The 20,161-nt window shown below is 49.5% G+C and overlaps 1 protein-coding gene across 1 annotated transcript in view; it reads right to left on the bottom strand.

The window, feature by feature from the left end:
* Nucleotides 1-8,842: 8,842 nt before the first annotated feature.
* LOC147724979 (E3 ubiquitin-protein ligase TRIM39-like) overlaps nucleotides 8,843-20,161 on the bottom strand; it is a 105,568-nt gene continuing 94,249 nt past the window's right edge. The window contains exon 6 of the mRNA XM_086966458.1: nucleotides 8,843-9,517. Within this exon, the coding sequence (XP_086822584.1) occupies nucleotides 8,952-9,517 (566 nt within the window). The 3' untranslated portion in view covers nucleotides 8,843-8,951. The remainder of the gene's footprint in view (nucleotides 9,518-20,161) is intronic.

Genomic DNA, 20,161 nt, shown 5'->3' with positions numbered 1-20,161 from the left:
GGAAGCAGGAACAAATTTGGAGAGGTGGCACGCCTTAAACAAGGGGTACAAAATTTTACTCCAACTTAAGGGATCTTGTTTAAGGACCGTCATCGGAAGCTCATCCGGTCCCATGGCCCCAGAGGGTCGCGTATTTTTTATAGCCGTCTCGATTTCTTTCTCTGAGGAATGGAAAACCAGGTCTTCAGGGGCAGCATACATGAAATTATCAGTGCCTGTGGTCCCGTTCCCTGCATAGAGCTCTCGGATATGAGAGGACCATACCTCTTCTGGGATAGGAATGGGAATAGGGGAATGGCGTGTACCACATCCTTTCCCAATTATTGCCCAAAAGTCTTTAATGTTACCATATGCAGCAGATTCCCTCAGTTTAATCCATACTTCATCCTCCCTATCCTTTTTAATTTTTTGCTTGAGTCTGCTTCTCTTTCTTTTTAACCTGGCGATTTCTTTCCCACGTTCCGGGACCCTTTCAACATACTGTTCGCGAATTAGTTTATTTAATTCCCTATTCAGAGTACGCAATGCATTAGGGACTACCTCTCCTTTCCTAGGGGGAACAGTTTTTTTTGCGTACAATAAAATCTTTCGCATAAATTCTTCAAAATAAACTAATTTGCTGCCATTCCACTCGTTTAATACCATAAGGGTATCGGCCAATAGGTCCTGCACCCCATTAATGGCGGCACAGTTCCAGAAGCACCTTCCAGAAGAGGCATGGAAGGTAGCCTCATTGCCATTAAGCGACCAAGACGCCGTATTCAAAGAATTTAAAGACACTGTTAAAAACAATATACTATGATCGCTGAGTGGCGTAGGTATAATCTTTAGGTCCAGAATATGGGGAAACAGGCCGTAGTCGGCAATAGCATAGTCCAAAATTGACGACCCAAAGGGGGATTTGTGAGTATAATTAGCGGGGACGTCAGATGGAGATCTTCCATTTAAGATAATACCATCCCCAATCGCTAGCTCTTTTAACAGAATCTTCCCTCTTTTATTTGTCATCAGGTTCTCCGGAAAAAGTGTCTGGGGGATAAAATGTACCTCTTCCTTAACTTTATTCCTGAAGAGTTTTAGACTAGCATTTGAAATTTTGCAATTCAGATCACCTACAAGCAAAATTACAGGGAAAGGTGGGGAGTTTTTTATCTGTTCCATATATTGGAGAACCTGCTGCAGATTATCATTAAAACACTCCTCAGGGGGTATATACACATTAAAAATTACCATGGGATATTTTTTACCATCATGGAACAGATTTTCTAGAGTTATTGTGTGGAAAAGTCTACTGGGATCAATGTAATGGGAGAATCTCCATTGTAATTTATTTGACAATAAACAGGCAATCCCCCCCCTGGCATGCCCTTTCTTTGAGGGCGCAGCTGGAACTTCCAGGACATAAAAATCTTTTGAAGGAGTTAACATATCAATGCACCATGTTTCCTGAATGCACAATATATCAGCACCCAGGGTAGATAAAAAAGCAAGTTTCTCTGGGCTGCTGTGGAATCCGGCCGCATTCCAGGAAATTATATTTAATGCGGTGTTAAAGATGGTGAAACAATTTGGGGTTCTCCTTCGTTTTTGTTGATAATGCACTATGGAGCCAATTCCACCGGTTATTATCATCTATGAGTGAGGAATTCTCAATTAGTGGAAGTGGCTTCACATGCGAAACTGAGCGTTTTCCCCTGGAAACCCAAATTTTCAGGTCTCTCAGGGGAGAGGTTACCCCGTTTTGCTCACCACCCCCAAACCCCTGATTACATAAAAGATTTGGCTTGCCTGGGTTGGAGATAGGGAGAATGTCAATACCTAAGCGCTGAAAGTTTTCGGCTTGTTCTAGTATCAAGTTAGTTATAATAGGCGAATAAAATTTCACCCGTATACTCAATACCCTACTTCCACCCAACAGAGACACCAATTCTATGTCTCTAGATTGAATATGATAGAGACTTTCAACCTCACTAAAACGTTTGAGAAGCCAAGCTCTATTTAACAAAAGGTCAGTATCAAATAAGGGTACAAAATCTAATACACGCACGTCCACCGGGGCCTTAGTAATATTTACAGAACGGGCCGGAGGACAATAATTTTCCGATTCAAGTGTTACAGCAAAGGGGGGGGCCAAAGGATTAAGAGCCCCAGATGGATAAGAGATTGGCACTCCTAGTGTGCTCCGTGAAGGAGAGCATGGGAGAGAGCCCCCTATTTGCGGTGTAGCTTCCTGCGTAAACAGACTACATTGTTCATTTTCCCCCTCTACAGAGGTTAAAGCAGTTAAGATCACGTCAATGTCCACCTTTAAGGAAGTAGAAGAGGGTTCCACATTCATTTCATCATTCTCCCTTGCCGCTGTGATATTTTGGAAAATAATCCTCCGCTGCTTCTTCTTTCTGTATTTTCGAATTGGTTTCCTCTTGTTGGCTTTGTTAATTTTTTGTTTACCATTTTTTCCCCTTTCTTCTTTTACCTCTAGTTTATCGTCCAGGGGTTCTTTTCCGCACTCAGGCACGAAGATAGGAAATAACTCCTGGACCGTTTTAGGGCCAGACAAAGCTTTATCCTCCTCCTCTATCTCCAGGACTATATTTTTGATACAGTTGGGAGCTGCAGTAAGGGGCATATCCTTGTGAGGATCCAGAATAGGAAATTCATTCTTCCTATCCAGTTCCCCTCTAGTATCTCTGGTTTTCCCCTCAGACAAGTAATGCTCAGACTTGGGGGGAGAGGCCTTCCTCATATCCGGCGATTTCTGCAGCAATGTCTTTAAAATTTGAGTGACTGATTCAAGAATACAGTCCGAGCTGCCTACAAATTTCCCTAGAAGCAGTAAGATTGAGGCTAGGAGTTGTTCCAGCGCGATCATAGACTCAGAGATCGGCTTTTCTCGTGCTTCCACAGTGCAACAATTATCCAGGAGATTAAGATCAGGGCTCCTGGAAGTATTTAACAAGTCAGATATTTCATGGCCATTTAACGAAGGGGTGCTACTATACAGCAGTAACTTGTCACTGAGCCCTACGTTGTTTAACATTTGTGTGGCCCCCTTGACAAGACTAACCTGAGCTTTTGTATTTGCTCCAGTAGCATATGCAGATGACACACTGATTGTGGTGTCTGTCTCGGAGGATGGAGATGAAACGGCTAATCGCTTCAATGGCTGTACAGTAGCCACTGAACAATGGATGAGCAATAACAGTCTTAAAACGAATCTTCAAAAAACAATCTTCAAAAAAGCTGCTGCTGGAATTACAGTTGTATTTCATCTTCCAATTGTCGTTCAGTTTTCATGCATCCGAACACAAAGTGTTTTGTTACCAAGACACGAGCTCAGAGACATATGTCCTAGCTGTTAATATTTAAGCTCCATCCAATACGATATTAAAACGCCTTCTATGTGCACAACCTCGAAGCTGCAGAATGAAGTTGTCGGCACTATATAGTTCCTGGGGTGGAAGGGATGTCACGCTTTCATGATCAATTAATGTGAGATGAGGGTGGTATCGCACTGCCACAGACAAGATTCTTACCCCCCGCCCCCTAGGTTCACAATACAAGCCCCTCGGATTCACAGTGCCAAACCTTATTTTTATGATTACATATTTATTACAAATTATTACATAATTTCTTGATTTCAATATATATTCTGCTGCTCATGTTCACTGCGGTTCTTTGTTCTGTGTGTGAGGGAAGAGGCTGATGGACCATCTTGGACTGTGAGTCTCTGCACTTCGAGTGTCTGAAGGAACGCTGACTGAGAGAACTGATGCTGCTTGCACTGTTGTGTGAACCAGATTATGGCTTTATGTTTATTTACTGTTTGTGGAGGGCAATGTCTTATTGATGGTTGTTTGTGATACTGCACCTAGAAGCCCATCAGCTGAATAAAGGCGCTAGGTTCTACACTCCATTGCCTCATGGATCAGTCCTATAATGATTCAATCACTACATTCAACAGTTCATATGACTCTTCCTCGTCCGTTCTCATTCCTGGTGCACTGACTCCCGTGTCCAGCGCTCTCGTGCCTTCAGTCTTGCGGCGCTACTTTATTTCACATCTCTTTTTCCCTGGAACAGACGCGCAGCTTGTAAGTGCCCTTTCAAAGCGTTTGCTTGCTCTGGGTTCTGAATATCACCAAATAAGAGTGTATATTAGGTTTACTATTACTGGTCTTTGTTGTTACATGTCAGTTGCGCGTGTCATTCTTCCACAACATCGCATGGTTCTGGAGAAGGCACATGCTGTGTTTTTTAATATGTAAAATAACTTTTTAGTGTGGGTGTGTGAGCACACATGCAAAACACTGCTATATTCTGAACAACGTTATCTTAAATTCAAAGCACGTTTACAGTGACTCTGAGATACGAAGAGTCGAAGGGCTTCATCTGAGGGCTGCGCAAAATGTGATCGGAGGATTTCTAATGGTAAGTGCTGCAGATATTTGTTGCTGTGCTCCTGTGAACACTTGTTATAGTGTTCAAGGCTCCTATGTTTAACAGAGCTTGGAAAATGTACAGTACAAGTCTCGGCACGTACTTGAGATGGATTACACCGGTGTGCAGGATCCTGGCTGCCTGAAGGGTTATGCCTCCGTGCCTGCATCCTTGTACAGCCGTAGTTGACCCGGAGAGAGAGCACGAGGTATAAGTGAACTCTAGACCCGTCCCGATATTATTATTGGAGGGGGTAATGCAAGATCACTCGGCAAACTATAACTCTCTCACATCGAGCACGGTGGGTTTTATAGGGTCAATGTTAACTGTAACCTGCAATGCCTATATTTTCAATCAAAAGTGCATGTGTTACGAGTGGCTGTGCATCCATTCAGCACTGCCTGTGTTTGCAATCAGCAGTACCTGTGTTTACAATCAGCAGTGCCTGTGTTTACAATCAGCAGTGCCTGTGTTTACAATCAGCACTGCCTGTGTTTGCAATCAGCACTGCCTGTGTTTACAATCAGCAGTGCCTGTGTTTACAATCAGCACTGCCTGTGTTTACAATCAGCAGTGCCTGTGTTTACAATCAGCAGTGCCTGTGTTTACAATCAGCACTGCCTGTGTTTGCAATCAGCAGTGCCTGTGTTTACAATCAGCAGTGCCTGTTTTTTACATCAGACGTGCATGTGTAGGAGTAAGGGGTGTCTGTGCTTGTGACAGCAGTGCCTGTGCTTGGAATCAGAAGCGTTTCTGTTTTGAATCAAAAGTCTCTACACTTGAAGGCAGGTCTCAACAGTGCCTGTGTTTTGAATCAGATATGCCTGTGTTTTATTTTGGAAGTGTCTGCGCCTGGAGTCAGGATTATCAGTGCCTGGCATCAGAACTGCCTGTGCTTGGAGTCAGTATTAGCGGAATTAGAGTCAGGAGTGCCTGTGCTTGGAATCTGGAGTGCCTGTATCAGGGGGCCGGAAGTGGCATTTATCTGTTCATTGCAGATACCCTGACTCCGAGTGCAGGCACTGCTGACTCCAGGCACCGCGCGATCAATAAATGAGTCAGAAGTGTCTGTGTTTAGAGTCAGAAGTAGAAGTACTGGAGTCAGGAGTGCCTGTGATCGGAGTCAGGATTATCTGTAATTGATGAGTGACAGTGCATTGGCAGTATGTAGTCAGCAGTGCCTGTGCCATAGTCACGACCCCTGGCTTGGAGTCATCATCATCTGTGTTGATTGTGATTGGAGTCAGGGTTGTCGTTAATTAAGGCAGCAGTGCCTGTAATGAACTGAGCGATGCCTATGTTTGGAATCAGGATTATCTGTAATTCAGTCAGCAGTGCCTGTGGTGGAGTGAGTATTAAGTGTAACTGATTCATCGGTGCCTCTATTCTGGGATTTTTTTTATAATTGAGTGAGCAGTGAATGTGACTGAATCACCAGTTCCAATGTTTGAGTCATCAGTGCTTTGCTTGAGGTCAGCGTGCCTGGAAGCAAGAGTTGCTGGTACAGGAGGCCGTTGTTCAAGTGTTTTTAATCAGCAGTGCCTGTCACTTAGACTTTGCAGAGTCTGTGGCTGGAATCAGAGGTGCTTGGAGTGAGGGATGGCTGCTTGAAGTCAGCAGTGCCTCCGCTTGGATTGAGGACGGCCTCTGATTGGGGTTTGCGTTATCTGTGATGGAGTGACCAGTGCCTGTTGGTGGAGTATGAAGGGACATGCTTAGTGCTCAGTACAGCATGTGCTTGGAGTCAGCGTTAGATGCAATGGAGTCCACAGTGCATGTACATTCAATCAGTATATGTGTTTTTCATAAGCAGTGCCTGTGACTGAAACCAGCAGTGCCTGTCATGAGTCAGCGGTTTCTGTACTTTGACTAAAACATGCTTGGATATTGCAGTGTCTGTGTTTAGAGTCAGGAGTGCCTGCAGTAGGAGTCTGTAGTACCTGTGCCTGGAGCAAAGGTTGGCTGTAACTGAGTGAGCAGTGCCTGTTCATGGATTAATCAGGGACTGTGTTTTCATCAATAGTGAGCGTGCCCCTGGGCTTGGAGTCAACATTATCTATAATGAGTCTGGAATGGTTATGTTTGGAGTCACCAGTGCATGTGTTTTGAAACAGCAGTGCCTGTGTTTGATGTCAGGAATGCCTGTAGCGCTCATTCTGGGAGACTGGAGTGCCTGTGACTGGAGTTACTAGTACCTGAGTTTGGAAAGAGATTATCTGTGATTGAGTGAGCAGTGACTGTTTGTGGATTAAGTATTGACAGTATTTCACATCAGTAGTGCCCGTGTTTAGCAGCGCCTGTATTTGCAGTCAGCATTATTTGTAATCAGTCTTGAGAGTGCATTGCCTATGATTTGAAAGAAATGTGGCTGGGTTTGGAGTCAAGTGCCATTGAATCCATTCAGTAGTGCCTGTATTTTGAGTTAGCAGTGCCTGTATTTGGAGTCAGGGTTATCTGTAACTGAGGCAGCAGTGCCTGTGCCTGGGAGTCAGTACTAGATGCACTGGAGACAGTGGTGTTCTGTGTTTGGTGTAGAGATTATCTATAACTGAGTGAGCAGTGCCTGTGCTTAGAGTCAGGAGGGACTATGACGTAGGGGTTAATTGACATTGAGTGGCCAGTGCCTGTGTCTGGAGTCAAGAGTACTTGTTATTTGATTCGGTAGTGCCTGTGGTTGAGGCCAGTAGTGCCTGTATCAGCAGAGCCTGTGGTTGAGGCAGTAGTGCCTGTATCAGCACTGCCTGTGGTTGAGGCAGTAGTGCCTGTATCAGCAGTACCTGTGGTTGAGGCCAGTAGTGCCTGTATCAGCACTGCCTGTGGTTGATGCCAGTAGCGCCTGTATCAGCAGTGCCTGTGCCTGAAGCCAGTAGTGCCTGTATCAGCAGAGCCTGTGGTTGAGGCAATAGTGCCTATATCAGCAGAGCCTGTGGTTGAGGCCAGTAGTGCCTGTATCAGCACTGCCTGAGGTTGAGGCAGTAGTGCCTGTATCAGCATCGCCTGTGGTTGAGGCCAGTAGTGCCTGTATCAGCAGTGCCTGTAGTTGAGGCCAGTAGTGCCTGTATCAGCAGAGCCTGTGGTTGAGGCCAGTAGTGCCTGTATCAGCAGAGCCTGTGGTTGAGTCAGTAGTGCCTGTATCAGCAGTGCCCGTGGTTGAGGCCAGTAGTGCCTGTATCAGCAGTGCCTATTTTGAATGAACAGTGCCTGAGACTGGAGACAATAGTTTCTGTTTTGAATCATGTTTCTTGCATCAGCAGTGCCTGATTGGACTCAGTGTCAACAGTATTGTAGTCAGCAGTGCCTGTGATTGAAGTCAGCAGTGCCTGTGCTTGGAGTTTGGGTTACCTGTAATTAAGTGAACAGTGTCTGTTTGTGGAGTAATCTTTAACAGTGTTTATATCAGTGGAGCATGTGCTTGGAGTCAGTAGTGCCTAGTCAATGAATAGGCAGTGCCTGTAACAACAGTCAGCAGTGCCAGTATCTGGCATGAGTGCCTGTGTTTGGAGCCGGTGTTATGTGTGAGCAGTGCCTGTTTGTGAAGTAAGCAGTGACAGTGTTTTACATCAATGGCCACATGTTTGGAGTCAGCAGTGCCTTTTCTTGAAGTCCATGTTAGCTGTAATGGAGTTAGCAGTGCCAGTGACTCGAATCAGCAATGTCCACTTTGAATCAGCAGTAATTGTGTTTTGAACCCGCAGTGCCTGTGCTTGGAGTTAGCGGGACCTGTGCTTGGGTTCAGAAGTGCGTAGAGGTAGCAGTGCATATAGTTAGAGTCGTGAGTGCCCGTGAGAGGAGTCTGTTATACTTGTGTGCAGAGTTAGGGTTTGAGGGTGCAGTGCCAGTTTTTGCAGTATGTAGTTACAGAAATGCCCATGGCTGGTTAGCAGTGCCTTGATTTGAAGTTAGGGTTATCTGTAACTGAGCCAGCAGTGCCTGTGCCTCGAGATGTGTGTGGAGTTATCATTATTGTTAATGAGACTGAGGAGTGCCTGTGGCTGGAGTCGAGAGTGCCTGTATTAGGAGTCTGTGTTATTTGAAATGGAGCCGCCTGTGTCGGTAACCAGCAGTGCCCGTGGTCGCAGGGCCTGTATTTGGAGTCTGGTGTGCTTGTGGAGTCAGTGCTGAATTTTAGTTAAATGACAAATCAGAAGCAGAAGGGGTTAATCTGAGCTGGGAGATGGAATGTCACTTCTCCCCCCATGTGAGCTGGTGCCCCTCCCCCACACAGGAGTCACTGCCCCTCCCCCAGGGTGACCAGGCACCCCTCCCCCACACAAGGCACAGATCCTACCCCACATGAGACTCATAAACACAACCCCGCCAGTAAGAACCACTAGAAGGGTCACACCTCCCCCACAGGAGCCACAGCCCCTCCCCCACATGAGACTCATAGACACAGCCCCTCTCCACAGGACCCCAGCAAGGGGCGCCCCTTCCCCAGGAACCTCTATGGGTGGGGGAGGGGAGCATGAATGCAAAGTTCTGGTGGGGAGGTGTGGGGGGGGCTGCAGCTCCTACACCAGCCTTAACTCTGCTCCTCCCTTGTAGAGACAGAAGAAGGGGAAGAGCCTGTCAGTAAAGGGGGCCCGGGGGAAAGTGTAGAGAAGCTCCATGGAGTCCGCATTGTACAGGGACACCCGCCCCCCCTCGTAGTCCAGATACACCCCCAGCTTAAGGGGCTCCTTACGAGGGGACAGAGGGGTCCCAGGTGAGGTGAGAGCCCAGTACTGATCCTTCAACTCCCTACTCTCAGCCCAGTATATCTTGGGTGAAACTGGCCTCCGTCCCTTCCTCTTCACAGCCCAGACTCCATCCTCATGTGACCATGTGATCCACCCCTTCCTCGCCACAGACTCTGCTGCGACCCCCACAGTCCATCCCCCCTCCCGCAGCAGCTGCACCTCCCAGTAATGTCTGCCGGAGGTGAACCCCTCTCTCCCCAGCACACAGGGTTCATAGGAGGTGAATCTCTTGGGGGTGTCCGGCAGGGGCTGTGCTGGGCCTCTCCATCTCACACGTCTCCCCTCCTCAGACAGGATGAGCTTCAGATGCGCTGTGTCTGGATCCAGAGTCACCGTCACTGCAGAGAAGAGAATCAGAATTAGAGATTCAAGCTGCAGCACAGAGGACCAATCACAAAGAACCACACTGTACTTTACACTGCACTAGACAGAACCTACGGGGAAGGAGCGCACTGAACAATTCTGCACTAGCAGCACCTACCTGGAAGGATACACTGGAAAGCACTAGACACCACCTAATCTGAAAGAAACATACGTTTGTGTAATGTACCCTGCACTAAAAAGTACTTATCAGTAAGATGCGCTCTGTACAGTACAGTGTGCTAGACATTACCTATTAGGAAGGTGTGCCCTGTACTGAACACTGCACTAGACAGAGGAGCAGAGATGTGCTTTATACACAGTTCTGTTGTAAAAGGAGCAGCGCACCCACGAGGCGCTAGATATGGAACATGTGGTGGATGGGGCCCAAGCCAAAACAGGAACCCGTCAGTACACTGCCATACAGAATACAATGCAGCGAGTGCCGTGTGCTTGAGAACCCACAGTACTAAACAGAAAACTGAGCTAGTTAGCCGGCTGTACTAAACACTGCGCAACAGCACCCACTGTCCTAGGTGGGACTGCCCTACACAGCTCACTGTAGTACAGAGGACTCTGGATCCAGTACACTATCTTAAATTGGAGAGTGCACTAGACAGCATAATATATTGCAGAGAGCCCACAGCACTACAGCACCCACTGTCCTAGATGGGAGACTGCACTAGACAGCAAAATATACTACAGAGCACACTGCAGAGTGTACAGGGCTCTAAAGCACTCACTGTCCTAGATAGGAGACTGCACCAGACACACAATATACTACAGAGCACACTGCAGAGAGTACACAGCTCTAAAGCACCCGCTATCCTAGATTGGAGACTACACAGACGCAGCACTCTGAGGTCAGTGTCCTGACAGCCAGCACCACCGGGGGAAGCACGAGAGGCTCCAGCGCTACCCGGCCACGCCCCCCTTTCACCGGAGACTTTAAATCGACCTCGCGCCTCCCGCTCCACGGGAGACGCAGCGCCCTGAGGTCAGCGTCCTGACAGCCAGCACCACCGGGGGAAGCGCGAGAGGCTCCAGCGCTACCCGGCCATGCCCCCCTTTCACCGGGGACTTTAAATCGATCTTGCGCCTCCCGCTCCGCAGGAGACGCAGCGCCCAGAAGGTCAGCGTCCTGACTGCCAGCACCACCGGGGAAGCGTGAGAGGCTCCAGCGCTACCCCGCCACGCCCCCCTTTCACCGGGGACTTTAAATCGACCTCGCGCCTCCCGCTCCACGGGAGACGCAGCGCCCTGAGGTCAGCGTCCTGACAGCCAGCACCACCGGGGGAAGCGCGAGAGGCTCCAGTGCTACCCGGCCACTCCCCCCTTTCACCGGGGACTTTAAATCGACCTCGCGCCACCCGCTCCGCGGGAGACGCAGCGCCCTGAGGTCAGCTTCCTGACAGCCAGCACCACCGGGGGAAACGTGAGAGGCTCCAGCGCTACCCGGCCACGCCCCCCTTTCACCGGGGATTTTAAATCGACCTTGCGTCTCCCGCTCCACGGGAGACGCAGCGCCCTGAGGTCAGCGTCCTCACAGCCAGCACCACCAGGGGAAGGGCGAGAGGCTCCAGCGCTACCCGGCCACGCCCCCCTTTCACCGGGGATTTTAAATCGACCTTGCGTCTCCCGCTCCACGGGAGACGCAGCGCCCTGAGGTCAGCGTCCTCACAGCCAGCACCACCGGGGGAAGGGCGAGAGGCTCCAGCTCTACCTGGCCACGCCCCCCTTTCACCGGGGACTTTAAATCGACCTCGCGCCTCCCGCTCCGCGAGAGACGCAGCGCCCTGAGGTGAACGTCCTGACAGCCAGCACCACCGGGGGAAGCGCGAGAGGCTCCAGCGCTACCCAGCCACGCCCCCCTTTCACCGGATATTGCCAGCATCTGTTTCTGGCCCTCAGGACGCGCGCGGGCAGCGCCGGGCGAAGCCCGGGCAAAGGGCGGGCTGTCTGCGGCCGTCCGAGGCCAGAGGAGGCCGGGCAGGGCCATCCCCTTTACATCCTGCAGGCAAACCCTCAAGGTACTGTTTTTATATGTTCTCTGGCTGAGGGGCAGGGTTAGAGCATAACCTACACATCGGAGCGCTGCGGCTCCCTACTCTCTCTACTTGTGGGGGGAACTATTTGTTCTATCTTCATTTCATATTATTATATTGTATCTGTGTTGCTCCACCTTCTGCCTAGAATGGGGAAAAGGAAAACCTTGGAAGGAGGGGGAATTCTGGCTACTAAGAAGGGAAAGAAAGCCAAAAAAGTACCCAACGCTGCAATGAACTGCGTGCTTACAAGAATTGAGGAATTAGCAGAAGACTGTGAAGCAGCCCTGAGCAATGATGGCTTCGCAGCTGTCAATGGTCCACAGTGGGAAACATCTGAAACCCTTTAACTGGCTCAAGGGAAAGCCATCCCTCCATGTTTGCGAAGCGAAAATCTCGCAAGCGTGAAGCGGCCCTGTGCAAGTCTAGCAGTATCACGACGGAAGAAGGCCCTGACTCAACCCCTGCCACTGATGTGACTCTAGCCGAGGAATCCCCAGGTGGGTTGGAAGAGGAATATGCTTTGGTACCTCAGGTACCGTGTACAAATATGTTTCAACCTCTGAATGTGGAACTGGATGAGGCTGCTACATTAGCACTAGGGTACCCCGTTGTGTCTATAAATAATCCAGTGGAGATTCAGGCTAGCTGCAACTCGTGCAGGTTCTCCATGCCTGTTTTACTGGCAAGAATCACCAAGCTAGAAAAATTAGTAGAATCCTTGGGTATTAAGGTGGAGGGCTTACTGAGAAGAGGGACCGCTACTCCCCCTACCAATATTGAATCCGTCCAGCGAGGGACAATAAATACAGCTCTCCCTAGGCGGTCAAGCAGCACAGCAAGAAATACCAGCCCGTGTCCATCTAGGGGCACTTTCCCTAACCCCCCTCCCACATTAGATGACTCCTCACGGGGCCTTGGAGCAATAAAGCCTACAAACCCTTTGGGCAAATTATATTCCGCCTCTGTGGGGTCCAGGGCACCTGCAAAGAGACCTCAGGAACAGGTCCCAACACTGCCTAGGAATTTCCCCCCGGCAACCCCCAACAGAGTCTCAGGTGGGTCACCTGCAGTTCTTGACCTCCAAGGTGGCTCATTCCACCGCCATAACGGTAGGGCCACCATATACATGACCAAGGTTCCCAAACTAAACACAGCGGGAGGTTACGAGAGCAGCGAGTCTGTACATAATAAGGCAATACATTGGTTGAGGCACACAAGGGGCTGTAGATCCATCATTAGGGAAGATATGGCCAAGGTGAGGAGAATCTCAATGACGAACTCGAATACAGACTGTATCGAGATCCAGTTCTTCGATCCATCGATGGCAGAAAATCTAGAAGCCCACGAGTTCAGAACATGCCCCCCCGACAGCTCATCCATCCAGATTCGTCGATTTCCATCTTGGTCAATGGTCCAGGAGGGGGTTGGTTCGGGATTATCCCTTGTTGACTGACTAGAGGGGGGGGAAGCAAGTAGATGGCCCTTCCGCTCCCCCTGTTGCCCTTTGGGAGGTGAAGATGCGTATAGTCTCGCACCAGATCAAGATGGGGCAATAGGCACCGAAACTAGGGTGCCGGTAACCATCCCCCCTGACGCACCCAGGCTTGGAGAGCTGAGACCGGCAGCCCATGGTATTGCCACCACAAAGACAATCAGGCTACTCTCTTGGAACATTGCTGGGCTCCAAAGGAACCTAGCCCTTCCTGAATGGAATGCCCTTATCAACAAATACGACATCTGCTTGTTCCAGGAGACGTGGAGCCTGGTTCCTTTGCATATGCCAGGGTACACCACATATCATATCCCTGCTACCAGTTCAGGCAGAGGCCGACCCTCGGGAGGGCTTTTGATATGGGTCGACATTGGGCTTAACTGGTCGATGCTTAATTGCAACACCCCCTCCCACAATATCCTTCATCTTTCTATTGGAAGGGCGAAGGATACTGTCCACCTCGAGATATTTAATATATATGTCAGAGGGTCTTCAGGTGTCGAAGGCATATCGACCCTATCGGTCCTCGCCCAGGAGCTGACATCTATATCAAAAAAGGCAGGGATCATTGTCGCAGGTGACTTCAACTGCACCTTTGAGCCCTTGAGCAACAAAGACATTCTGGGCACCAGGGATGAGGACTCCAAATGAGCTATACCACCATTAAGCTTATCCCCTATAAAGAAAAGGTCCCAAAGAGCCATTCAAATCAATGCCTTGGCTTTAGAACACAACTTGAGAGCAGCCAATGGTAGGACCCGCTCAGACCCTCATGGGTCATGCACCTTTAATAGGATCAGTTCTCCCTCAGGTATTGATTACATCTTGTTAGATGTGTCCCTTTGGGCTGACCTTATCGGCATGGAGGTCATCCCTAGCTTGGACAGTGATCACAATCTCCTGTCCATGCAACTCTCAAGAGACATAGATACCTCATCTATCGATATGGGCATCATACGACTGCAGTCTACTAGGGAAGTCTTACCTTCCAACTGCAATCGGCGCTTAAAGTGGCATATGGTCGCTAAACAGGACCAGGCCCTTGAAAGTATCAAGGATCTAGTGGATCTGAAGATCCAAGAACTCGATATTCTGCTGAGTCTTATCTCAAAGGCCACGCAGGACTCCAAATTTACCGAAATTTATCAGGAAATCACTGATAGGATAGGGGAGTTTTTTCGTACAAGGGACAGTGGGGACCGCAAACCGCATTCTTTGCAACCAACGAACCTGTGGCACACTGCCCTTTGCCGGGAAAAGAGACAGGCGCTGTCTTTGGCCCTTCGAGCCAAGGATCAGCTAAAAATATCCCTGGCAAGGAAGTCCTATTACAGGACCATAGACAAAGAACAGCGGGAGTGGGAAGAAGCACATTGGTAGGAGCTCAAATCTGCCGTCCAGCTGAAAGACCCCACACCATTTTGGGAGCTCATTAATGTGAGCACAAGAAAGGGTGAGGCCCCAATTCCAAATCATATCACAGGCAGCCAATGGTTCGAGCACTTTCAGTGTCTTTACTCTGGAAGGGAGGGGATCCCGACAATAGAGCAAGGGAGAAGGTTGACCCCCGATGGGCTCTCCGATGAGGGGGCTACCTTTGAACTTCAGGAGATCCAATCAGCCATTGCAAGCATTGTGCCTGGCAAGGCGGCAGGTCGAGATGGCCTGCCAGGCGACCTATTACGCCATGATGGCGAGCTCTGGTCTCGCTTTGTTCTCCGGATCCTGAATTGCATCGTGGGCAGCCACCCCGTTCCAGATTCATGGAGGGGTGCAGAGGTGGTAGCTATCTACAAGAAGGGGGATAGGGAGGACCCTGCCAACTACAGGCCGATTAGTTTAATCGATGTAATGCAGAAAGTGGTTGGCAGGGTCCTCCTCACGCGATTGAGATCTTGGATAGACAATGATGAGATCTTGTCCCATTTTCAGGCAGGATTCAGACAGGGAGTGGGCACAATGGATCAGGTCTTTAGATTTTTCCTGATATACTGGAAATCGGTAAGGATTGAGAAAGGCAGTCTTTACCTGGCGTTTATCGATCTTAAAACGGCCTTCGACCTGGTCCCTCGTGCCGAGCTCGGGTGGGTCCTGTCGGAGCTGGGTATCCCCCCCTGATCCTAGATCTGATCGTGCGTGAGTGAGATGGGGCCGACAGGGCCACTTGACAGAGAGAGTCATGGTAGAGAGAGGGGTACGCCAGGGGTGCGTCCTGGCCCCAGCCCTGTTTTCTCTGTTTGTTAACAGGGTTGTGGAGTACCTGAGAGAGGATCCTGCTGACGCGCCAACTCTGGCAGGGGAAAAATCACCTACGCTGCTTTTTGCAGACGACACCCTCCTGATCTCTAAAAGCCCGATGGGCCTGCAAAAATTGCTGGATCGGTTCAGCCAATTTTGCAAGGCCAGAGGCTTATTTATTAATACATCCAAGACTAAGCTAATGGCTCTGGCACCATCAAAGCGCTTTAGAAACATCATCAAGCTGGATGACTCCCCTTTAGAATTAGTGGAAGCTTTTGACTATTTGGGTGTACGGGTCAACAGCTCGATGAAATGGAACTCCCATCTGTCAAAGATGCTATTAAATCACAAACGTGTGTCTGGGGCCATAGCAAGGCACCAGCACCTTTCTTATAGCCGACCTGTTGCTGCTGCCATCAAGGTATACGAGGGGAAAGCCCTGCCATCTTCTATGTTTGAGGTGGAACTGTGGGGGTTCGAGAAAATCGAGGAGCTAGTGAAATCAGAAAACAAATTCTATAGGGACCTGGTCTCCCTCCCTCCATCTACTCCTCTGGTCCCCCTTCGCCACGATCTTGGGAGGCACTCGATTAGAGACATAGCTAGGCTGCGCCCTCTTCTATTCTGGGTACGTCTCAGAAGGACCCCTGAACTGTGCAATTACGCTTCCAGCCTGAGCGAACTGTTGCCCATAGGTGCAGGCCAAAAGATACCCTGGGTTTTTAATCTGAGACATTTGGTGGGGTCCATTGGTTTAGCCGATGCCTGGGAGACTTAGTCTCCGCCTCCCAAGCAAGTAGTTAAGAAGGCCTATTGGGAGTGGGTGTCAAACGAAACAATACGAAACCTGAAGCATGGCTCCCTGACGGAGAAGTTTCTAGACTCTAAGCCATCTCCTAAAATAGAACCCTTCTTAGACCTCATTGAATCCCCAAGAGATAGGGCATTGTATTTGAAATTCAGGTTTGGCACACTACCTCAGAATGCTTTTACGGTGGGGTGGAAAACCGCGGGTGAGAAGGAAGAAGGCTGCCCTGGTTGTACCTCCCCTACAGAATCTACCTCCCACTTCCTCTTTGCCTGCCCAGCATACGGCCAGGCGAGACGGAAATGGTTGAAACCTGTGTGCTCCAATTTAGAGACCAAGGACCACAGGGAGGCACTGCACATTTTTACATTAGACCCCACTGTTCCCAGTGTATTGTGTGGGACAGCTAAATACTTGGGATGTGCCTGGCTAGTCAGATCTAAGCTTCAGCAGGTGCACTAGTTGTAGACCTGGAGCATCCGAAATGCCCTATGCTCTTTGAGGTCTCTCATTGATGTGATAATGTTTTTAAAGTTTGAATGTTTTTTTTTATAACTGTTTTAAAACTAAAACGACTGTATTTCTAAATCCTCTATTTTTCTACTGTATGACAATGTGATATCGCTCTTTTTTTACGATCTATGTACACTTTTATGATATATATTATCGAATAAAGTCATACAACAACGATTACACAGTATAGTGCAGCTCACTGTACTACAGAGCGCACTGCTGAGAGGACACAGCTCTAAAGCACCCACTGTCCTAGATGGGAGACTGCACTAGACACACAGTATACCACAGAGCACACTGCAGAGAGTACACAGGTCTAAAGCACCCGCTGTCCTAGATGGGAGATTGCACTAGACAGCTCGCTGCACTACAGAACACTCACAGATAGTACACTGTGCTAGAGTACCCCCCACTGTCCTGGACAAGAGTACTGTGCTTGAGAGCCCACTGTACTACACTCTGTGATAGATACTCACAGTACTAAACTGCACACTGCTCTAGGCCACTCTTTGCACAAGATGATACTCAGTAATACACAGTACAGGGTAGTATACAGCTCAGTGCACCCTGCACTAGACAGCACACTCCATTAGATGGTGCACAGCTCTAGACAACACTTCACAAAAGACCACTGTACTTGATGTTAAGCTGCACAATATTACTCAATCTATCGGCGGCCTTCGATACGGTCTCCCACACCATCCTGATTGACCGTCTACTCAGCTCAGGGATAGGAGGAGTAGTGCTGGACTGGTTTAAAAACGTCCTCAGCTTAAGACGACAAATCACGGTGTTGGGCGAATTTAGCTCCGATGAAAAATCCATCAGCACAGGGGTACCTCAGGGCTCTACCTTGAGCCCTGTATTTTTCAATCTTTATATGGTACCCTTGATCGAGCTCATTTCCTCGTATCAGATCAGCACCATATCCTACGCTGACGATACGCAGCTTATCCTGGTACTTGACAGGGAGCTGCCAGGAGCCGAAGAAAACCTTAAAACATGCCTGACTGCCACATTTGAATGGAAGAAGGCCAAACATCTCAAGTGCAATTCTGGGAAAACAGAAATCTTACCATTTGGTCCGCAAAATCTGTTCTCCCCTAAACAGTGGTGGCCTGAAGATGCTGAAGCTCCCCCAAATACCATCTCTTCTGCCCGCAACCTGGGTGTTAAGTTTGATGATGCATTATCATTCAAGCAACAAGCCATTGGGGTGGCCAGTACATGCTTCTATATCATTAGAATGCTTAGAAAATTCTTCGACCTCCTCCCACTGTCTACTAGGAAAATGGTATCGGTGGCATTCATTAAATCAAGAGTGGACTACTGCAACAGCCTGTATGCGGGAGCCAATAAGTCCGTGCTCCAAAGGCTGCAGATGGTCCAGCATGCCACCGCCCGCCTGGTCCTGGGCTGGCCCAGGAAATCATCTGCTTCAGCCGCACTACATGCCCTCTACTGGCTTCCCATTCACAAGCGTATCCTATTTAAAATCTTGATCATTACTTTCAGAGCCTATCACGCACAAGGACCTAGGTATCTCTCAAAAAATTTCAAACGCCACCTCCCCATCCGGAATCTGAGATCCTCTCACCTGAATCTGCTAGTTGTCCCAAAATTCAGACTAGCCACCTGTTAGACGGGACCTGGAGGGTCGGCCGAGGACAAGGGGAGAGGCCTCCGGGGAGAGCCGTCTCCTAGCGATCGTACAGACAAGTAACTTCCCCCCCACAGATGGACATCACACAAAGATAAGGTTTAACGCTCTTTATAAGCAGTTCTGAAGTAAAGTAGTACGGTACAAGGAGACCAGGACACGAGGGTCCTCTCAATTCTAGTCTCTGGAAGGGAAAGGGGGTAGCGGGACAGTCTTGTTACCAATCTGGTAGTTGAGATGGAATGATGGGTAGCTCACAATCCTCGAGCTCGGCATTCTAGAAGGTCGGGCCGCGGCAGCGCCAGCAGGTCCCGAGGAGGTCGTAGGTAGCAACGGGCCGCGGCAGCGCCAGCAGGTCCCGACGAAGATGGTGGTTGCAAGGGGCCGCGGCAGCGCCAGCAGGTCCCGACGAGAACGTAGGTTGCAAAGGGCCGCGGCAGCGCCAGCAGGTCCCAACGAGGATGAAGGTTGCAGAAGGCCGCGGCAGCGCCAGCAGGCAGGACGACAGTTCACAAGGCAGGGCTGCGGCAGCGCCAGCAGTCCGTCAAGGATGAGTTCTTCACGGTGTCTCTCGACTCCAGGATGCAACTGCCTTCCTGTTCTGGAGCTGCCTCAGTTATAGGTCTGGCGCCCTTTGATGTCCGGACCCTCGCACTTGGAGGTCGGGAGGTCCGGGATGAGGGAGTCCAGACACCCAGCAGGGGGGTGGAGCCAGCGCCCGGGAAGGCTGGGGGCGATCGGCACCTGGCGGGGGAGAGCCATTGACACTCCTCTCTCCCATTGACCTGCCAAGTGGTCCGTTCACCTCCTGGGTGGATGGTGGTGCCGGGATGTCGGGGCCTGGCCAGGCCCAGGGTTAGGGTCGAGCTGAGGCCACGCGGCCTCGTGGTGCAGTGTCCAAGATGGCGGCTGGGCCCGGGCAATGGTGCTGACGGTGGCCCGGGCCAGTGATACAGAGATGTTCGGGGGCAGGCGTCCCGTAGGGGACAGGTTGCGGGTTGCTTCTGTGGGTAGCACCTGGAGAGCCGGTGTCCTGGCTCCGTCATGCGGGGAGGGAGCGAGCCCTTCCTGGGGCCTGTCCAACACCGCCAAACGTGGAAAATCCATTGTGGTGCTAGGCTCCAGAGCATGGAACAACCTGCCTCCTGCGCTCCGACAAATTTAATCAGAATCTCTTTTTAGGAAAGCCTTGAAGACCTGGGTCTTCACGCTTACCGATGCTGCCTGTAGAGCTTTAGTGTAAAGGATTTGTTCTTGGGAATTGCTCCAGCTAACCACCTTTTCCACTCTGGGGTGGTATCAAGCGTCAAGATGCTCCTTGGAGTGATAGAATGCGCTATAGAAGAGCTATTTTACATTACATTACATTACAATATATCATAAAGAAAAAGAAAGCACATTGCACAAAACAACACACCTCACATCAGGGAGATTAGTGTGTATGTGTGAGTTTATAATATATATATATAAAGCTTGCACCTGTGCATCTGTGTTCTGAGTGAGAGAATCTTGCTCTTCTGTATGTGTATATCTGGCCTGTGTGTGAAACCTATTCGGAGTGTGTAGTATCCTCATGTTATGTCTATGCATTTGTATCCAGCTGCTCAGCCCTGTGTGTGTGTATTCTTATTGGAATCCTAGTCTGTGTGGAATGTTGGATGCATCAGAGTGTCAGTTAAGGATGGGCTGAGCGGCCAGTGGGCTGCTCCTGATGGGGCTGTTATCCTGTTATCTTAACCTTGACTTATGCTAATAAACATCAACTACAAGTACCTGAATTGGTCTATGGTGTCTACTTATCTACACCTGTACCTGTGGGACTTACCCACTACATTTTGGCGACGATGGATCAACTTACCT

The sequence above is a fragment of the Lissotriton vulgaris genome, chromosome 4_1 (assembly GCF_964263255.1).
Source record: "Lissotriton vulgaris chromosome 4_1, aLisVul1.2, whole genome shotgun sequence".
Classification (NCBI taxonomy): Eukaryota; Metazoa; Chordata; class Amphibia; order Caudata; family Salamandridae; genus Lissotriton; species Lissotriton vulgaris.
Note: the sequence above shows the minus strand (reverse complement) of the source record. Positions and strands in the feature narration are given on the sequence as shown.